General features: G+C 39.0%; 1 protein-coding gene and 1 pseudogene across 1 annotated transcript; both read left to right on the top strand.

Annotated features, from left to right (window-relative positions):
* The first annotated feature begins 1,517 nt into the window (after window positions 1–1,517).
* LOC145411097 (5S ribosomal RNA) lies at window positions 1,518–1,636 on the top strand (annotated as a pseudogene).
* A 1,202-nt stretch (window positions 1,637–2,838) lies between these two features.
* On the top strand, window positions 2,839–15,876 carry LOC145410932 (uncharacterized). The gene is made up of 7 exons (XM_080280975.1): window positions 2,839–2,919; window positions 7,070–7,255; window positions 7,675–7,885; window positions 8,710–8,963; window positions 11,971–12,210; window positions 12,515–12,721; window positions 15,610–15,876. The coding sequence occupies exons 1-7, from the start codon at window positions 2,839–2,841 to the stop codon at window positions 15,874–15,876; spliced, it is 1,446 nt and encodes a 481-aa protein (XP_080137101.1).
* Window positions 15,877–20,989: the final 5,113 nt, after the last annotated feature.

The raw sequence follows: 20,989 nt of genomic DNA, 5'->3' as shown, positions 1-20,989 counted from the left end.
CTGCCTCTGGCAACCCCACCCCCAGCGTTCATGCTTTGCACTTCCTGTACCCAGTTGTCATCCTCCATCATCACATGCCCAAACCATGTCAATCCACTCCTCATCGCAGCACCAGTACACTCCAATTGCATCCTTCCTCTCAACTCTTCCATTGTAAACCCTGTCCCCCCAGGCCTCAGATTCAAGGACGCACTGCACATCCACCTAATCATTGTCATTTCTGTATGTTTGAGCTTACGAATTGTCATTTTTAATTTAACTCTACTTACGCAGCTGATTACTAGTCCCCCATCCCTCCCTCCCCCCCCTCCTCAATTATTTACAGTGCTGTACCAGTTGTATGGATAGAGTTGATATTATAGAGCACATCCCTTACTTGTAATGGGGACTGCTTGTACCAGTACTGGAAAAACTATTGTTTTGTTTTTGTTGTTTTTGTTGCTTAACTTCAGTCTGTCAAGCTGAGTTGACCCATGGACCACAGGTAACTGGTTGATCTGGTTTCAAACCCAGTCCATCTTTAAATCACTCCACTTAGGTATGCTGTACAGTTGACTCGTACTCCAGTATAATGGACAAGTTGGAGGGAAGCCTGTTCTGATAAGGCCAAAAGGCCATTATATCTGATGATTCCCTGCCCCCCCCACACACACACACACTGAGGTTGGATTTAAGCACATATTTGAAAATAAAAGAGTACAAAAGTATTTTCTAGTACTAAAAATGAAAGTTATACCCATTTTACACTAACCTGACCATTAATTTTGCCTTTTTGCAGCTTATTTCACATCCATGTCATAGCACTTCTTTATGATTAGTACAGTGTTAATACAAATCAGCAAGCACAATGGGGAGAAGGCAATTTCAGGCCAGGTTGGGGTAAAAAGAGTAGGAAACGCATGTCTTGTGACCCATTACGTCCCATTTAACAGACATTGTTCTTTATAGCTGACAAGTCCAGTGACCTTTATAGTGTCCGTTAAGTCCAACATCTGGTCTATTGAGGTCCGCTAAATGAAGGGTCTGCTGTAATAGGTTAGATTAGAGTAAGAGTGGTTATGATAGGTTAAGTTAGGTTACTTTGGATTTGGTTAAATTGGGTGGGAGTATGTTTGGGGATGGCTTGACCTGAAAGTGTGAGTGAGGAGGTAAGACAATCAGAACTGCATGTGAGTTATGAACAGGGTGGGGTCTGGAGTGATAGGGGATGCTTAGATAAAAAATCTGAAGAGGGATTGTGGCAGTGCAATAATGAATCTGGGTAAATAGCTTGATAATGTGATGCTGGAGGGGAAGGAATAATGGGAGGTATATCAGACAGTAGTGTGTGTGTGTGTGAGTATGTGTGTATGTGTGTGTTATGGTGGTGGTGTTGAACTTGTATATGTTGAGTGAGCGATTTGACATAGTATATGACTGATAGTGTGCAGCTGTTTGGTTTAACTCTCATATCATTTTTTGCATAAATGATTGATGCAGAAGTCACAAAGGTGTTTTATATATATATATATATATATATATATATATATCTCACATTGAGTACACCACTTCCCGTCCGATCAGCGAAGTTAAGCAACGTTGGGTCTGGTTAGTACTTGGATGGGTGACCGCCTGGGAACACCAGATGCTGTTGGTATCCCTACGTGTCAAGTGGGGTTGGTGGAGGATTAGTGCCCCTCCCTGTAAAACAATTAACTCTAAGCCCTTGGCCACCCCGTTTGGGATACATGGCATCTGGCAATGAATGAATGAATATATATATATATATATATATAGTGTGTGTGTGTGTGTGTATATATGTATACAGTATATATTTTATCAAGTATATGATGAATCACAGAAATTATTGGAAAGAACTGCATACCCCTTGTTCCTGGTACCTAGAACTTAGAAATGTAGTAGTAGGCCTGCAGTATTGCATTATAATGATATTGGAAAAAAAAAAAAAAGCTACAGTACTTTTCTCCTTATCTGATAGTTGTGTCATGATGGATGACCTGCTGCCACACCATTTGCTTGCAGCAGCTATGCTGTGCTTCTGTCCTGTACATTAGGTGCCAAAACACAGCACTAGTAGAACAAATTGCAGTACTGCATAATGAGTATTTTAGAGACTTGTGAAAGAGTAGAAAAAAAATGCATGAATTCTTGCCTCATCCAGCTTACGCAGCTTTTTAACAAACTGTGGACAAGAAAGTTTGCTACTCATTGCCAGGTATTTGATACTGAGTGATTCTTTCAATGAGAAATTAAGTAAATTAAATCTCTACCTGAATTTTTTAATTTTGCAGTTTAGTGAGACAATTTATCTAGTAAATCAAAATTATTCATGACTTGCAACGTTTTCTAAAAATTTGGTGAACTAGTGAGCCAAGCCATATATGCAAGAGGTGAACAGTGAGCTTTTTGCCCTTCATTTGTTGCTGCCACCATGTTAGTAATTCACCTGGTTCAGTCCTGTATGATAAGGTGCAGTATGCCAGTTTTGGTAACAGGTGATGTAGGTATCCTCTTGCATGGCATTTTAATGTGATTGAGGGGGGGAAATGGGAAGCACCAAAATACATTGAGTACCTGAGTTGATAGCATAACTTGAAAATACCCTTGAAATTACAGCCCAGGAATCATAACTTTGAACAGTGGCATTGTACTTTGCAACATGGAAGTTGAGTGTTTCTTGATAATCATATAATGAGAGTTACCTGTACATAATTGCAGTGCTTCCAACTTCTGGTAAGTCAGATATACCAGTGTAACAGTACAAATAGTTTCAGTTTTAGATAATGTTTTATATTAAGTCTGTATATTTATAGTCTGTATTGCAGGTGTTGAATCAAGATGGAAGAAGGCTACTTAGCACTGCGATGGAACAACCACAACACCATCTTTACCAAAATCCTGACACTGCTGCGTGAACAGGTATGGTTTGTTCTTCTAATTATCTTGCCCAGTCATCCCTGTTTAATGCCTGACACTGCATTGTGCGAGAGTAGAAAGGTTTCTAGAGAAGGGAAAGAAGTTGTATGCAGCCTGCAGCCTTCATGGATTTGGAGAAAGCATATGACAGGGTGGATAGATAAGGATTTTGGAAAGTATTAAGAATATATGGAGTAAATGGGAAGTTGTTGAATGCTGTGAAAAGAATGTATGAGGGTGCTAAGGCTGAAGTGCATGTGGACAGTGAAGTGAGTGAACATTTCTATTTGAAGGTTGGATTGAAACAGAGATGTGTCATGTCTCCATGGTTGTTCAATCTGTATATGGATGGGGGTTATAAGAGAGATACAAGGCAGGGCAGTGGATGTTTGAGTGGCCCTAATGAGAGAGGGCAATTTGTGGAAACTCCCTCTACTGTTGTTTGCAGATGATCCTGTGTTGTTAAGTGAAGACAAAGAGGAGCTTCAAGACTTGGTGAATGAGTTTGGGAGAGTGTGTAAGAAGCGGAATCTAAAGGTGAATGTCGGGAAGAGCAAAGTTATGGTCTTTGAGAGAAATGAAGTCACTGAATGTACAGTGAGGCTGGATGAGGAGGAAATGGAAAATGCGAGTGCATTTAAGTACTTGGGTAGTGTGATGAGTAAGGATGGAAATTTAGAGGATGAAGTGCTTGAAAGGGTACAAAAAACAAGAAAGGTTCCCGGTGCATTGTAAGCAGTGATAAGAAACAGGGATGTGAGCATGGAAGCGAAAAAGTTACTGCATGACAGTATTGTGATACCAACTCTAACGTATGGAAGTGAAACTTGAACCTTGTTGGAGGGACACAGTCAAGAGTGAGAGCAGTGGAAATGAGTTATTTGAGAGGAACATGTGGAGTCGCATGGAAAGACAGACTGACAAATGAGAAAGTGTAGGAGTGTTGTGGTGTGGATGTGGATGTGATAGGAAGTGTTAGGAGAAACTCATTGGTTTGGCCATGTGGAGAGGATGGAGAGTGAGAGACTGACAAGGAGAGTGTATATGAGTGAGGTGGAGGTGGGGAAAGGGAGGGGGAGGCCGAGGATGAGGTGAAGGGATGGAGTGGAGAGATATATTAGAGAGGGGTGTGTGAGCTGGGACCAGGGCAGTGAAATGGCTGGGGACTGGGCAACATGGAGGCGATTTGTTTGTGGCCACCCCTTACAGGATTAAGGTGTCTGGCAGTAGAAAGATAGATAGATAGCATAAACAGTAAGGCCTCCATGAAGATCTTATGCTATTGTGTAGGTTAACAACCCACCCTCTTTTGACACATCACCTATCCTCTTAGGTTGGGTATTTCTGCACATTTCTCAACTTTGTCTTTTGTCTGCTGCCATATTTTGTTCATATATTCATAGTTTAAGCTCTTCTTGCCAAGTTCTCCTTTTCCATTTGCTTTAAATGGCTGAAGCATCATACAGTATTATTCTCTAAATGTGTCAATAATCCTGCATTCTTCCTATCTTTCTTGTCATTCTGTTTCTCCCTCTCACGTCACAGTCACTTTTGAGATACAGTAGCTTGCTTCCTCCACCTTCAGTTTCAACAACTTTTCACAAAAGGTTGTTGTCATTAGAACTAATACAGTATAGTATATGATAAACCCTTGGTGAGGTGGCATGTGTTAGACATATTGCTAACTTTTTTTTTTCTATAAATAAGATTCCCCAGTACAGTAATCTCACAGTTATCCATTGCAGCTCAACCAAGCCCTACACTGAATAATGTGAAACACCGGGTATAGCATATCCGGCTCAACATTCAGCTTTTAGCCGGATATTGTGACTCTGTCCATCTACTGTATACCCTTTATCCTAAAAACTTTACCATGATTAAAACATGAAAACTTAGTATATAAAAACAATGCAGTATGATACAGTACAGTATCACAGTACTGTACATAGTGTACTATTGTGTGTACTCGCTAAGTTTTGGCATCGATGAGGAGAACAGCATTGGGGGGTTGGTACTCATAAACAACACAGTAAACAGTACAATACAGGGGTACTTTAACAAGCATAACAGAGCACTAGGATATGATCACTGACAGGCTGTTAGCTGTTCATTACAAAACAGTACAGTAGCCTGGACATACGATGCCATAGAGTTAGTCAAAGCACAGCTGGAGCACACAGGCACGCCTTGACTCTGTGATATCCACAGGCAAGAATGAGAGGGTGGCGGTATTTTTGTCACTCCGGATAAGCCACATGCATGATGGATTCTCATTGGCTGGTGCGTAGCAGATGTTTTCATTGGCTCCCAATTTCCGGGACTTCCCATGGTGCCGGTTGGCTACCACTTACGAGCCGGTTGAGACCCCTCAAAGCCAGATACTGCATTGGACCACTGGTTAAATCCCATTTCAGCACTGGATGTTGTATAAAATCACCGGATATTGCTTTAATAGAGCCAAGATAGCTGCGCCGGATATTGCACCGTTGGATAATTGAGAGTTCAGTGTATTCCAACCACCTAGATAATTAATCAAGAAACTAAGCTTACTTTCATCCACAAAGCTTAGATTCTTTCTCCAAGTGCAATATACAGTACAGTATTGGACTGTTGTCAGATGCAAACTTGATTATGTAAGCCTAAGGATGGCATGAGTGCATCTGTAAATACATGTAAGTTTTGGAGGAAAGAGTCTACATGCATATGATTTGCGGAGAAAAAATTCCACAAAGTACTTATTGGTAATTAGAGCAAGGGAAGCAGAGATTTGTGGATGTATTAAAGTGTCCAGCTCAGCATTCTTTTCAGGGTTGATGACCCCATCCATACATAAGTACCCCTGTTCTCATGTTATTGCTGCTAAGTGGAGGTTGATGAGGAATCAGATATACAGTCAGCCCTCCCAGATTCACTAGGGGGTTCATTGCAATGGTGAAAATCCACAAATTATCAGCCCCCCCCCCCCCCAAAATGCCATTATAATATAACTGATTGCCTGATGGTCATTTGCAGTGTATCAAAACATCTTCAGTTGTTGTACTTGTTTAAAAAGTATTATGATATTATTTAACATAGTGGTTAAACTGCATCACAAGACAATTTAAGTAACTGTATTTTGAATTAGTTTGTTATGGAATCATCATGAATACCTGAAATCACAAATAATGAATCTGTGCTCACTTTCCAGAATAATTGTTTTACAGCAGTTATTTTGTGTATCATTTTTGTCATATAATTTTCACTAGCTTCCCCAGATCTTTCAGCATCAGTGGAACTACCTTTATCAATCATAGCAGTACAAATAAAGAAATGATGTGATTTATCTCAATTAAGCTATTTTTGCCTAGTGCAACATGAATATATATATATATATATATATATATATAATTATATATATATACTGTATATATATATATATATATATATGTGTAGCTGCCTGCAATTACATAATAAATTTCCAGACCATTTTAAGGTTTAAGGGATTCATTTGGTAATATATTGTCTGTATATTAGGTGTAGATTAGTGCTGGTGATAAGTGAAATGAGAAGGTTTCATACTCTTAATTTGCAGGTTACTGGAGAACCACTTGTATTGATCAAGAGTTTTTAGTATTTTCTTGTACTGGTTATTAATGGACAGTGGAAAAATCGATAAAGGGAGTGGAGTGTACAATGGTCACAGGACAGGAGTGGAGTGTACAATGGTCACAGGACAGCAAGTGGCCACTTGCTGCCTTGTATTCTCTCCCTTCAGGTATCCTCAGGTGTCACTTCCCCATGAACTTTTCAAACTTTTCTTATAGTGTACTGAAACTGCTCATTGCATTTTAGCACTGTAGACTGTAAAATTATTTGATAAATACAGAATGTTGCAAGAAATGTATGAAATGTCAGGTTATTTGTGGGCTGATTTGGAGTAAAAACTGTTATATCAACATGAATCCAAATCTGAGCTGTTACAGAGCTACAGGTATTGATAACAATATGGGTTAATTGTGAGAGACCAGTTTTGCCCATTGGCAATTGTAGCTCTGTAACTGATTGAGAATTAGACACATTACTCAAAATTAACCTTGAAATAACCTGAAGTTTCTTATGTTTTCCCAGGACACCCTGTGTAAAGTGACTTTTTTGCTTGTCTTGTGTGGTCCAGGAGGCTTATGTTGATGTGTCATTGGCTTGTGCTGGCCGTCTGTATGCTGCCCACAAGTTTGTGCTGTCGACATGTAGTGACTACTTTAAGGAGATGTTCAACAAAAACCCATGCAAGCATCCTATTGTCTTCATGAAGGATGTGTCTACCAAGGATATGGAGGCCCTCTTGGATTTTATGTACAAGGTATGGTAGTAGAGTGTGAGACAGTTTTTGGAGATAAACTGTATGCATTCTGATTATATATATAAGTACATTTTTGTTTAAGGCAAACCATGCTACACCTCTTCACATTGAAGGCAGTTTCCTAATTAAGTTGGCTGGCCACATCAAGAAAAAAATACTGTAATGTTTCATTGAACGGGCTGAGAAAAAATTGGTGGATAGTCGTCAAGTTCAGCTTAGACCGAAGTTATACTTGAGTACTTATATTTACTCTGTTATTATATACTGTACAGTATTTACTTTATGATGATGTTCACAAAATGTTCAGTTCTGTCTCATTTTATGAATTTTTAAAATGTTAAAATAAGCACATGTATGTTGTAATGTACATGCATTATGCAAAATTATAATGTGTGTCTGTTTACTGTTTTGTGTTGCAGGGTGAGGTACACGTACCACAGAGTGATCTAGGTTCCCTGCTACGTACAGCTGAGGGCCTGCAGGTTAAAGGTTTGGCTGTACCTGATGACTCGCCCCGCTCATCCTCTCTTCACCCTCTTGTGCCTTCTGTCCCGTCCGTTGCCCGCCCACACCCACCCACGCTCCTGGCACCCTCACAGCTCAGGGCAAGCAAACGTAAAAGACCTCCTGGTATGTTTAGCAAGATTGGTAATGTATTTGAATCTTTGACAGGTACTGGAGAGGGATACCATTGTGTGGTGGTGTATACAAACCTCTTTCAACTCTTCGCTGTCCCCTGAAAGGATGGCAGACTGCAGGAAACTGGAGATCTTGACCTGCAGTTCACTGGGTTTATGTTTCAGATGAGCATGGGGCAACAACTTCAACCACTTTGGCTGCTGGGATTTCTCTTAACAGAATCATCTGGTCTTAAAACTTTCAGTTAAAGAAAGGGATACTCAGGGTCATTTATAAAGCCTTTGACTTCTAGGATTAAAAAGAAAAATAGTATCTTTTGTTTGTAGTTTATAAGTCTGGATATTTCAGCTATAGCATAGGAATTAATGAATGGTTGTATTGGAACCACCATCATCTGTTAGTATCTGCAGAATGTTACAGCTCATGGCATAGTTGCTTAGAGCCAGGAATACCTGTAAATGTGATATATGGTAGTCAAGAAAAAAAAAAAATCTTGGAATCCATTTGTAAAAAAGGAGACCCTCAAGATGATACAGATCATTGAAGAATATGGTTAACACTGGAAACACCAGTCTGTGTGATGTATAGTGGTTAATTGGGCTGGAAAAGGATGCCTTCATAATATAATGCCAATATAACCAGGCAGCTCCACTCCGTGTTAAACAAATATCCATCAGCTCCTTCCCCATCCCCCAAGAGGAGGGTAGTGAACAATTGAAGAAGGGCAACATCACCTTGCAGTCCACCAGATTCATGTTCAGATGAGCTTGGGGCCACAGCAGCCATAGGGTTATTTAAATGTATTTTCATTCCAGAATCCATTCGCAAAAGTGAAGACCCTCCCAAGCTAACCCTGCGTCCCGACCTTGGTCCACCTTCCCTGTCCCGTCCTCGCCCTCGTCCCACTGGCATGCCTGAACTAAAACGCATCAAGAGAGAGGAAGACAAAAGTGGGGCTGGGCAGATGGAGCCTGGAGAAGTGCCAAGGTCCCCATCCAGTCCCACTCCAAGTGCCCCCTCTCCTGGCAGTCATGGCAGTGATGATCCAGCCATTAACCATACAGAGAAGGTGAGTGAATCGATGTTGAAGTGAACTGCTGATTAAGAGTGTGATATCAAAGCCAGCCGGTATGTGGAAAATCTGAGGATTTGAATTTCATGTAGAAGCCTTCACTGATCCTCCACAGTACCCACTGGGATGTCATAAATACACCTGATGATAACCATCACACCAGCTATAAATAAGATGATATTAATCTCATGCCATGCTCCCACATGGTAATCCCCAGACAAGAACTATCCATTATGAATTTTCTCCAAGTTGCATTGTCCTTAGACACTTCTCTCCTCATTCTCTTATACTTAAGTTCCTTTGCTACGTGTAATGCCTGTAATGTAGCCCGATTTAAAAAGCCCTAGCACATCATGGGTTAACCCGCGGATTGTGCAGTTCCGTTTTTCGACCCACCTCATGGTGTGCAAAAAAGTTTTTTTTTTTTTTTTTTTTTTTTTTTTTTAACTTGAAGATGAACATCCAGGGCATCATCTGGTGAAAAGAAAAAAAATCTCTCTCCCTCCGTCTTTGCATAGGGCCATGTGTAAGTTTCCGTAGGGTAGTAGTGAGTAAATGGGGATTTTTTGTTTTTGTTTTTGTTTATTATAAACTGAAGATAAACATCCAGAGCATCATCTGGTGAAAAGAAAAAAAATCTCTTTCTCTGTCTTTGTGTAGCACCATGCATAAGTTTGTATATTGAGGGAGTAGTTAACGGTGATGCACGGCCAGCACAGCCTGAGCTGTGGCTTGCAACATGATGCTACTCAGCCTGAGCTGTGGCTTGTAATCCACGGGTTAAATGGTTTGGTACAGTGGTACTCAATTGGCAGACCGGTCCAAATCCGGACTGCAGTGAGCTTTTGTGTGGACCCCAGCATGCTAGCTGCAAGTAGAATGGATGTTTACTTTAGAGTAAGTGTATATTCGATTATTATTATTTTTTTTTTTGGGGGGGAAATGATTTCTGTAGTTTATTTTCATCAACATTTTTACGCAAAAATCCATGTAGCTTGAAATAAATTGTAATATGTGTTCTTATGTTTCTTAATACCACATTTTAAATTAAGACATGCGGACCCTTGCTACGTAGGAAGCTGTGGACCCTCACACATAGTAATTGAGTACCCGTGGTTTAGTATAAGCACCCAAGTTGTAGTTACAAGTGGTAGGTGATGGTGACCATCATCCACTCACTTAATGTAGTGCTGCCTACTTCCTCTTTGACCTTAATCATTCCTTTTCTGTCTGTCCTCCTGTCATCCTATTTCTTCTGTCCTTCCTTTTCCAGTGCTGAGTGACAAACCTGATAGTTTCCTGTAACCCAGGAAACTATTTACAGCCTTGGGTGGTAACCATTTCACCAAAGACAATAAGGGGATGGTTAAAAGCTTACTATGGTGCCTATGCAAAGGCAATATCCATCTGAGAACCAAACCTCTGCACTTGCCCCAGTGAGGTGCTGTTTTCCCTGCACTCACCACAGTGAGGTGCTGTTTTCTGCAAGGGAAGTTCAGTTTACTGCACAGGACGGCCATGCAGGGCCAGTTTTGTGCCAATGGCTGATGGGTCTACTCGGCCAGACAGACCGGGGTTATACTACTACAATAGACCCTCACTTTAACAGACCTCGGTAGACCTAATATCCAATTTAACAGACACTACAAAGGCCACCAAACTTTCATCAGCTATAATGAACAGTCCCCATTAAATGGGCCGCAGTATACCCTCTTAACTCAAACCTGGCCTGAAGTTACCAACTCCCTATCATGATTGCCAAGTTGTAATAACAAGACTATAGTAATACTGTACTAGTCATGAAAAAGTGCTATGGCAAGGATGTGAAATAAGCTGCAAAAGGGCAAAATTATGGGTCATTAGTGTAAAATGGGTATAGTTTTCATTTTTAGTACTAGAATATGCTATTGTACTCATTCATTTTCAAACATATGCTTGAAATCTCACCGCAGGGGAAGGACCATCATATATAACAGTTTACTGTATCGGCTTTATCTGATCAGGCTTCCTCCCAATTAGTCCGTTTTAGTGAGGGTCTACTGTACTACAGTACTTCTAGTTGTAGTGGCACTTGTGGGTGTGTATATTTGTTATGTACTATGTACTGCAGTGAAAGAGGAGTGTTTGATCTAAGGAAATAGACAGCCAGAGTCAAGTACAATAAGGGAAGTGAAAAAGGAAACTTACAAAAATTTATATAGTTTGAAATAAAGTATAATAGTGCAGAGTGCAGACTGCAGAGTAAGAGTCATGCTGAATATTGTAGCTTTAATGGTTGGGTCTGTTTACCTTCTTTTTCCCCAACCTAACAACCTTCATATGCAGCTAAGGATAATTAAGTTACCAGATTGATGGAGTTGATTTATAAGAGCTGTGTTGTGTAAGCATGTCATAATGAAGTGACTGAAGTTAGATAACTTCGGGGGAGGAAGTAAGTGGAGAACCTCAGAGAATTTTTATTAATTGGGGAAGTTAATCATTGTTGTATGTGGGGGGTACCTGCCATCCACTCACTTGATGCAGTGCTGCCTTCAGGGGACTCTGACTACAGGGGTTAGAAATAACCACATTTAAGCCTTTTACAGCATTTTTTTTTTTTCCCCTCAAGTTACCATACTTATTTGATTACCTCATAGACTACTGGGGTAAATCAAACTGTGCTGTAACCCATTTTACTTTAGTTAACGTTTATATCTCGGATATGGTGCTAGAGAATGATACCTTCAGGCGGTGGCACAAATATAACCAGGTATGGAAATTTCCTTCAGCTCATTTACCATCCCCTGAAAGAATAGTGAACAGCACAAATGCATTTTCACCCTGCAGTCCACTGGGTTCACGTCGAGATGAGTCTGGAGCCACAACAACGTCAAGAACAGGAGTGCAATTAGTATTATTATTATTATTTTTTTTTTTATGGACTAAAAGGGTAAAGTCAGCTGTACTATAACACATTTGACTGGTAAAGTTTTCTAGACTGTAATTCAGTTATGCAATACCACAGATTGAATATATGAAGACTGAGGATGATGCTGATGCAGAGGAAGATGAAGGAGGGGCAGGGATGTCTGGGGACGAAGAGCAAGAGGAGGAAGATGATGATGACGATGATGATGATGATGATGAAGAGGAAGAGGAGGAAGGAGTCATAGGGGAAGGGGATGGACTGTCTCAGGGGGTTTTGTCATATATTGATACCATTGAACAGTCAAATTCTTCCTTGCCAAATTCGGATATGTCCACGGTAAGTTGTGGGTTGGTATTTCAAAACCTCTTGTTTATTTCATTCCCAATTTTCTGATAACAGAACACTTTGAAAATGTCAGCACTATTTTGGGTTTGTTTTAACAGTCTTCAAGGGATCACAACTATAATTATTTTACCATAGTGTGTACTGTATTCAAAGGAAAATGTGTCTGCATTGTTTTGAGGTATTTTGGAGTTAATTTTCATGTATCTGGACAATTTTTCATGTGAACAACTTTTGCGTCAATCAGTTATGAGGAGGTTTAGTGTTGCCAGTATAGTGATTATTGTATGTATCACAGACGGAATTGCTGCAAGTTGACTTGAGTGAGGATGGAACTCAGTTCATCATTGGCCCTGGTGGACTGGGAGAGGTTATGTCTCGAGGATCCTCGGTGGCTGGAGAGGATGAGAGGAATGGGGAACGAGATCATCACAAGAAGCCCTTTGTATGTCCTCTGTGTGGACAGTCGTTCACACGTCGGGACAACCTTGCCAACCACATTAAGGTGAGAAAACTGATACTTGAATGGTAGATGGAAATGAATGATGTAGGGTTATCACAGGAAGGCACTCAGTGTTACTTGTAAGCTTTGCTGTTTGATAGCTTTGCTAATAATTACTATGTAAGAAAATACTGTATAAGCAACTAGAGAAGCATGTTGAAAAGAATAAAATTAGTGAAAAGAGAAGGTAGAACAGTAATAGCTTATTGCTGTGTGGAAGAAAGTGATTGTTTGGTTGGCAGAAAAAAAGAGAGAAGAGTGGAGAGCAGAAGAAAGTTGTGTGAAAAGTGGTAGAGAAAGACTAAAGAATATAAATGAGGGCACAAGGTAGTAAACATAGAACATGAAGATTGTGGAAGATTATGTTAATGTAGTAAGTTACAGCCATCCAAAAACAAGAAATTTTGCTACATTTTTGCATGCACTTAAATTTTTTAAGGAATAGGCCATGCAGCTGACAGTGATACTAGGTGCCAGGTACTGTAGCTTCATCACCACCATTGTGCCACCAGCAAGTAACCAGAGCACGTATTATAATACCTATGTGTCCATCAGGGTTGGAAAAAAAGTGTCATAAATGATTTATGACAAGACAGTGATTTAAATCTGTCATAAATGTCATAAATATATAATGTCCCAAATTTCCAAAAACATATATCATTGTGTCCAATCAAAAAACTATGATAATTTACCAGTATATAAAGCTGTATTTCATGCTGTCCCACAATACCATAGCTACATTCAAAATGTCAGATAAGGACAAATAAAGTAACATGTCATGTATTTTAGTTTTCTTTTACTTGGCCAAGATTTCAATACACTGTGACAGACATAAATGAAACGAAACCATACAGTCATACATGCATAAGTTATAATGGCTGCTCCTTAAAAGATATAATTAAATAATATTTCTGATTAGATGGAACAGCGATAAAAAATTATATATTTTCTGTACTGTCATAATAAATTATAAACTTATGATTCTCTGTTCTTTCTGAAACTAAAATTTATTATTATAGCTGAAGATTTTAAATAAAAAGAATAAACGTTTAGATTCAGGGTGTAACATATTTCTTATTAAAGAACATTTTTCCGTTTAATAACTACAGTGATCAACTGTAACTGGTTTATTACATTTATGTATTATGTATATTGACTGGTTTTTAGTAAATATACATCACTATACAGGACTTCACTATTTAAATAATATTTCATTGGTTCAGATGCTTGAAAATAGTGACTAACTTTCCTGCTTTGTCATTTCCAAGAACATTTCACACATTTGTATGGACAAGACCAAATGTCAAAAATATTCTCTCAACCCCTGCGGAAGAGGCAATAGCAGTATGCAGCTGTTGTGCTGTGTTTAGAGCATCTTGATCAATATGCTCTCCAAAACTCTGCCACCATGCAAAAGGTGATAGGTCTGTAATTACATTCTCTGCAAAGTGATATTGCTTAAATGGGTCACTTTTCCCCATGAATTTCATCACATGTTCTATTCCTGTTCAATTTAAGTCTTACCTACCCTGTTCTAGTTTTCACCACAGATATTCATATTTTTAGCTGGATTATACAGCCGATAACTTTTCATGTTCATCCTATTAGGCATATTGTATAAGTAAAAATTATATAATATATTAATAAATAAGAAATAAACATATGCTAGGCAATGCATTTATTTTGGGAGAAAATGAGTAAATAAAACTTTGTGAAATTATGCATGTAATATTGTTTATATTTATGACATTTATGACACGAACATTGTGTCAAAAATTGCTGATTTAAATCATGATTTAAATCATGCCAACCCTGGTGTCCATACTGTCACCAATCCTTAAGGGCCTCAGGTTTGAATTCTTAGTTTTCCTTCTCCAGGACTAATAAGTCATGCTTACCACAGGAGACATAGTGTAGCTGTGTAGGAAAGATAATATATATTTGGTAGTATTAGCGAAAACAATTGCTGTATGAGTATGTAGTCAATTCCCCCACCTTGGAGTGTTGTACGAGCCCAGCTACCAGATATTTGACTCTACACCACTCCCATGGTAGTACCTCCCAGGGGCAATGGCAACAGTACCATCCACTTCCTCCCTACCATTTTATGTGCTGTGCACAAGGTATGATAAAAAATAAAAAAAAAATTGTAATAATTTTTGGCAAGCTCAGTTTTATTGAACAATTGACATTCATTTAAGTTGCCACCTTTAAAGTATGCCTCTCCTCTATCCACATATGATCAAACGTTCTTGTTGTTGATGGAAGTATCATTGCACTCTGCTTTCATGGTGCTCCTCAGGACACTTATAATTTCAGAGATATCATTTGTGTTTGAACGATACCCTTTCATCATGATTGGTTTGGGGAACAACCAGAAACTCTATGGTGCTAAGTAAAGTGACTGAAAGTATAAAACTATCTCCCCCCCCCCCACCACCACTGCCAAAAACTGAAGGGTAGCAAGTGCTGCATGGCTATTTGCATTGTTTTAGTGAACCAACCACCTGCCATTCCACTTTCTGCATTAGGTACTTGTAGCACTGTGTTACTCTTGGTCATCAGAGGATGCATCATCTCAAGTGCTGTGAAAATTCAACTGTGGGTGGGTCTCAACCTCAGTCCTGCCCTTGCTGCAGTTTCCCAGTACATGGTGTTGTCTTGTCTTGTCTGTTGATTCATGGCATCTAGAAAAGTGGCTGATGTATGAAAAGCAGTGGCATGAACTTGGTTTCTGTTCACAGCAGAATTGATGGGTATAGGGTGTCAGGAGACTACCCATCCTTCTTTTCTCTCATTGCCCAATAAATTGGTGAAATCACTGTCAGCTAGTAGGGGGCACTGGTTGACCAAAAATTGTTATGTGAAACTCCATACCTTCATTTTTCCAGACCCACACTGGGGACCGTCCATTCATGTGCCAGTATTGCCACAAGTGCTTCTCAAGGAAAGACTATCTGAAGCAGCATGAACGGATACACACTGGTGAGAAGCCATATGCATGTGACATCTGCGGCCGAGCCTTCACACGAAAGGAAGGGCTCACAGACCACATGCGCTGCCACTCGGACTTTAAGGCATTCTCATGTGAAACGTGTGGCAAAAGTTTCAAGCAAAAGTGTGGCCTTCGCTTCCACAAGAGGAACTACAAACACTGACCCCTAGAGTATGTTGGGACAAGTTGTCAAGTTTGGACGTTGCCTTGAGCACAGCGTGCACACACATCTGGCAAGAGAATGCAGTTGAGCACTTTAGTGCAGCCTGAGAAGAGTTGGAGCAAGGTATCTTACTTGTACATTATTTACAACATGTCATGGCAGTCATAATTGTCTCATCTCATTCTTTATTTTTTTTATTTTATTTTATTTTATTTTTTCATATTACATACTTCATGAGTGTTGCCATTTTCACTGTATAGGTATTGAAAGATGATTTTTTTTTTTTTTTGCTACTTCTCAGCCTGCCCTAGGATGGGAAAGGAGGCCCGGATGATGATAATAATGTATCAGTAGATATTTTTAATGACATTATTATTATTATTATTTTTATTTATTTATTTTTTTTTTTATTTTTTTTTTTACAAAATCCTTTTGTATTGATACAAATACTGTACTGGATTTTTATTGACTTAAGAAAAGTCAGACATACTACTTTTATTTTGTTACTCAGCTGTGACAGTATAAGGTAAGATTAAGTTGTGTTGTACCACCTTGGCAAAGTACAGGTTGAACCTCGATTGAAGGGAAACCTTGGGAATAGCACGTTTCAGATAAATTGTATTTTACGTTAAATCCTGTTGATTACAGTTGAGCCCTTGTAAAACAATGGACAGGTTATGGGGAGCCTCACACTGTTTTAATTCTATGCAAAATTCTGATGGGTATTTTAGTGAAAAAGGGAAGTTTTTTTTTTTTTTTTTTTTTTTTTCCCCTAAAAAAAAAAAAAAAAAAAAAATCACCTACAAATCTCATTAGAACTTCATTCATGGACTTTGTATCATACTGTCATGGAACACAGACTCCTGCTGATTATGATCATTTCCCCAGAATGACAGACTCAGATGATCCTTTTCTTTCATGTTACTCGTAAATGATGAGTTAGCATTTCTCCCCATCAATTTTTATCGTGGTCAGTTTGTATTTCACAGTTCTAGCTATTTATTGTTACTCATTTTGAAAATGAAATTTAAAACTATCTTTTCTGATATCTGTTGAAGCATTAGTACTTCAAATGAGAGTGTGAAGAGCATGAAACATTTATTTTAGGGGTAATGTCTGGACTGATCACCACAAGACAGGTCAGTTCAGGCAGTAACATGGAAACCATTCCAAAATGCACCACCAACCCCATTACCTTGACACATGGTTTCACTCACATGTCTGGTCAGGATGGTGTATGAACAGTTACTGAAGGAAAAGATCTGACATCATCATCCAATCCTACGTTGCCCCATGAGGAATGTAGGAGCCCGGGGCTCGGCAAGTTGATCCTGACATTCAAGATGAGAGTGTATTATGTTAAAATCAAGGACATTAAAGTAGCTAACATTTTTCATGGGTGATAAGTGTAGTGTTTAGACCCTTGATCCAGTTTCAGTGTTACAGTTCTTAGGGTGTAATGCAAAATTTTTTTTTTTTTCTCTGTCTCTCTAGAAGGTGGAGCACTGCTTTAGTACAGTTATCATTAACCCATTCAGTATGGTAAAAAATGCCATTATGCCTTGAAAGTAGTGTTAATTTTTCAAAAAATTTTCATTGTGTCATCTCGGCAAATCGAGATTCAACCTGTATAGGGTCTTGCCTCCTTATCCCTTGTTAGGTTGTGTGCTCACAAGTACTTCGTGACTTCATTGTACAATAAATAAAATTAAACTGCTTCAGTGTACAGCTCATAAAGTTATATTGATCAAACTTGAGACATAGCAGCAATTCCCTAATCAGAAGAGAAAAGGGGTAGGGAGTTATTTTCTGCATTATGCCTTAACCACTAATTTGTTTTTTAATGATCGTTGTTACTTTATGACACAGTATTACAAAAGGAGGTTAATTAGAAAAGTTATCTTTTAAATTGCAGTTACATTAATAAGGCCAGTTCCATCGTTATCAAATATCTAAGGCAAGATTTTTTTTTATTATTCTTATGTGTCATGTAGAAGTAACAGGCATTTACTTTGTCAGAAATCCATTATCCCCTCTATCCAGTCACATATTTTGTATTTCATTACTGCTACCATCAGGTGATTTTTGGTTATTATAGGAAGGATTTCATGTAGTGCAGGGGTTAATTAAGGCAGTATCTAACTCCTTCAGATTGGAGAGTTCTCCTTCCCAGAACAGAATCATCTGAAGGTAACAAAAATAAAATACAAAATATGTTATGGTAGTGAAAGGGTTAAATTCTAGTGTTTGGTCTTTGCATCAGCTAAGAAACAGCAGCTGTGGCCACCTTTGGTGAGGAGACCATTTCATCTTGCAGCAGAGTTGAGGCAGGAGAGATTGAATTCCACTGTGCCTGTAATAAAGTTTGAATGGTGAGTGTATGAGTGTGTGGCCCATTTCATTGGACATTGAGATGATTAGTTCTCCCTCAGTTGTTTCTCTTTTTCCATGCTTTCTAGACCCTACCTTACCTCATCCTTAGAAGGGAATTAGAGATTGGGATGATGATTAAAAAACATGCCTACAGTATGGGGTGTTAACTCAGGCTATGGCATTGCCTAGTCACCCCTCTCCTCCTTAATATGGTGACGTAAACTATTCTTGTCATATACGTTGTACTGACAGGTGCTAGAGGATGCCTTCATGTGGTGGTACTGATATGACTGAGCTGCAGCATAGCTTAGTTATGCAAATATTCCTCATGTCCTTCCCTGTCCCACCAAAAGAGGATGGTGGACTGCAGAATGGCAACTTCAGCCTGTTGTCCATTGGGTGCATATGCAGATGAGCCTGGGGAAGCAGTGGTTATTTTACTATAACTGCTATACTCACAATGGAATGCCATTGGTCGAAACTTGAGATATGTGCCTTTACAGCTTCTTAACCCCTTAAGACCGCAATTGTTTCAGGCAGGGTACCTCCCACAACCGCAATTTGGGGGTGTTTTGGCAACTTTCATTAAGGGCATATTGACTGTGTTCTGGCTAAAGAGGAAGAATTTACACACCTGACAACGCAATCCCTACCCCCGTAGACCTAATGGTTACCGCACAATCGCGCGTCAAAGTTTAAAAAAAAGTTTATGATAGTTACCCCTCGAAAACAATCGACAACATGAAAATTTTGATAACTACTTTCTTATTGAAACAGGTCATTTCTAATTGTTTTGTCACACCACCCATAAAAACAGGTGTATGTAGGTGTGAGGAGATTACTAGACTGTGGGGAGATAAAGTGGGCTGTTGAGAGTAGGCCTGTAGCTACGGGGGCTGGAAAAACCAGCTTTTCACATGAAAAGATAGCACTTCAGTGTGTTCCGTAACATCTGCCATGAAAACAGGTGTGTATGTAGGTGTGGGGAGATAATAATGCACAATATCATAACAAAATAATTAGACCGTCAACTATAGTGTGGGATCAAGGGGTGACACAACCAGGGCAGCATGCAACTGCTTCAGCATGCATAGAGGCAGGCAGTGAACATCAGCATTTCCAAAGGGAAATGGTGCTGCATGACCATATTAATAACAGAATGTCCAAAAGGCTGAGGAAAGGGAGCTATAAGTGATGCCAACAGGAGTAAGAAAATAGCATTTAGATCTGCTATACTCCACCAGTTTGCTGTGCAGTTATGACATTAAGATAATGACTTAAATTATAGGTACACAGAAAGACCTGTATGCTAAAAGATGATGAAGGAACAAGGAGGGGTACAGGAGAAAGTAAAATAAAGAGGCACCATCACAATAGTGGAGTGCTTTATGAGAAAGGTTTGGTTACAGAGTGAGGGTGTAACTAGGCCTCATAGTAGTTATCCCACCTGTGGGCATGTTTTAAATTTCATGAAATATTAAATGCAGTTTCAGTTGCTTTTCACAAACACAGTGGAGTTAAGCAAGTCTCTCTGGCTTTATGGCAGGTTGACTTTGTTCCCTCACTACTGCAGCACTTTTGTGCAGCAGTAGGTAGCAGTTGTAGCTGCTCTTCCTGAGATGCAGCAAAGACTTACAATAGAAACTTTTTTTTTTTTTGACAGTTATGAATAATTTCAGTAGCTGCATTATAGTCAGTGGAGTATAGGCCATGGGTACAATATATCAAATTGCATCAAGTTGAAGATGTCGTAACTGAAGGTTAATGTAAATTGTTGTCGGTATTAGTGATTGGTCATTGTTAACTCTGAAGACTGACTCTTTAGTTTTTAAAACTATTATTATACCTACAAAAGAAGAGGCATGCTTTTAGATGGAATGTTTTTGTTCAGTAGAATTTTGCATGAAAAATACTTCATAACATTCAATAAGTTCTCTACTGTGACCGACTGATCTTCAGGTCTTGGGATGACAGAATAATTTCATAACTAGATATGGCATAAGAATATATGCTACAGTACAGTATCAATATTTGTAGTAAAGGATTGATAGTTGTAAAGAAGAGTGAAAGTCAGATAGACTGGCTTTAAAAAGCAATACACATCATCATATTTTTAATATTTGTACATTGTACAGCTTGTCAGAATATTACTGCAGTTGAATCATGTTAGTGGCTTGCACAGAGTAAATATTGGGATTCTCACTTGACTAATGCTCTTGAGTTGGTCATACAAGCAGAAGGTTGGTCAACCACTTACAGATTTGCTATTGTGAATCAGAGTACACCTTCATAGGTTGCAAGAAGACTCTCTACCATTGTCTGAGTTCAGCAAGGGTATAAATTTTTCATTTGTGCCATTGTAATACTTAGTTTTGTAATATTATCTGTGTAGTTACTCATATTTGTTCGGAAGTTGCAAGAAATAAATATTTGCATTTAAATAAGTATTCATACAAGGGATTGGAAATCATGTAAGTTCGCTCTTAACTTGGCTTTTGTAATGCCTTCTCTTTTATTGTGTATCTCTGTACTCTTTTGTCTCTCCTGTATTTTTTTATTCATTGAATGTAAATTTATATATTTTACACTGATTTAATGACTGTAATGTATTTCCTTGATTTCAGTCAGAACATCAGTAATTAGGGGAAATGTTACACCTCCAGCCAGCATGCAAATCACACACAGTGCCTAGCAGAGCCTAGTGTAGCTAAAGTAACCAGTGTTTTATATAAATCCAGCT

Source organism: Coenobita brevimanus, chromosome 87, assembly GCF_032717465.1.
Source record: "Coenobita brevimanus isolate Jiangsu-jjx chromosome 87, ASM3271746v2, whole genome shotgun sequence".
Lineage (NCBI taxonomy): Eukaryota > Metazoa > Arthropoda > Malacostraca > Decapoda > Coenobitidae > Coenobita > Coenobita brevimanus.
Note: the sequence above shows the minus strand (reverse complement) of the source record. Positions and strands in the feature narration are given on the sequence as shown.

Coding starts and splice junctions, on each gene's coding strand:
- LOC145410932 (XM_080280975.1), top strand. CDS start 2,839: ATGGAAGAAGGCTACTTAGCACTGCGATGGAACAACCACAACACCATC. Junction 2,920..7,069: donor TGACACTGCTGCGTGAACAG/GTATGGTTTGTT, acceptor TGTGTGGTCCAG/GAGGCTTATGTTGATGTGTC. Junction 7,256..7,674: donor TCTTGGATTTTATGTACAAG/GTATGGTAGTAG, acceptor TTTGTGTTGCAG/GGTGAGGTACACGTACCACA.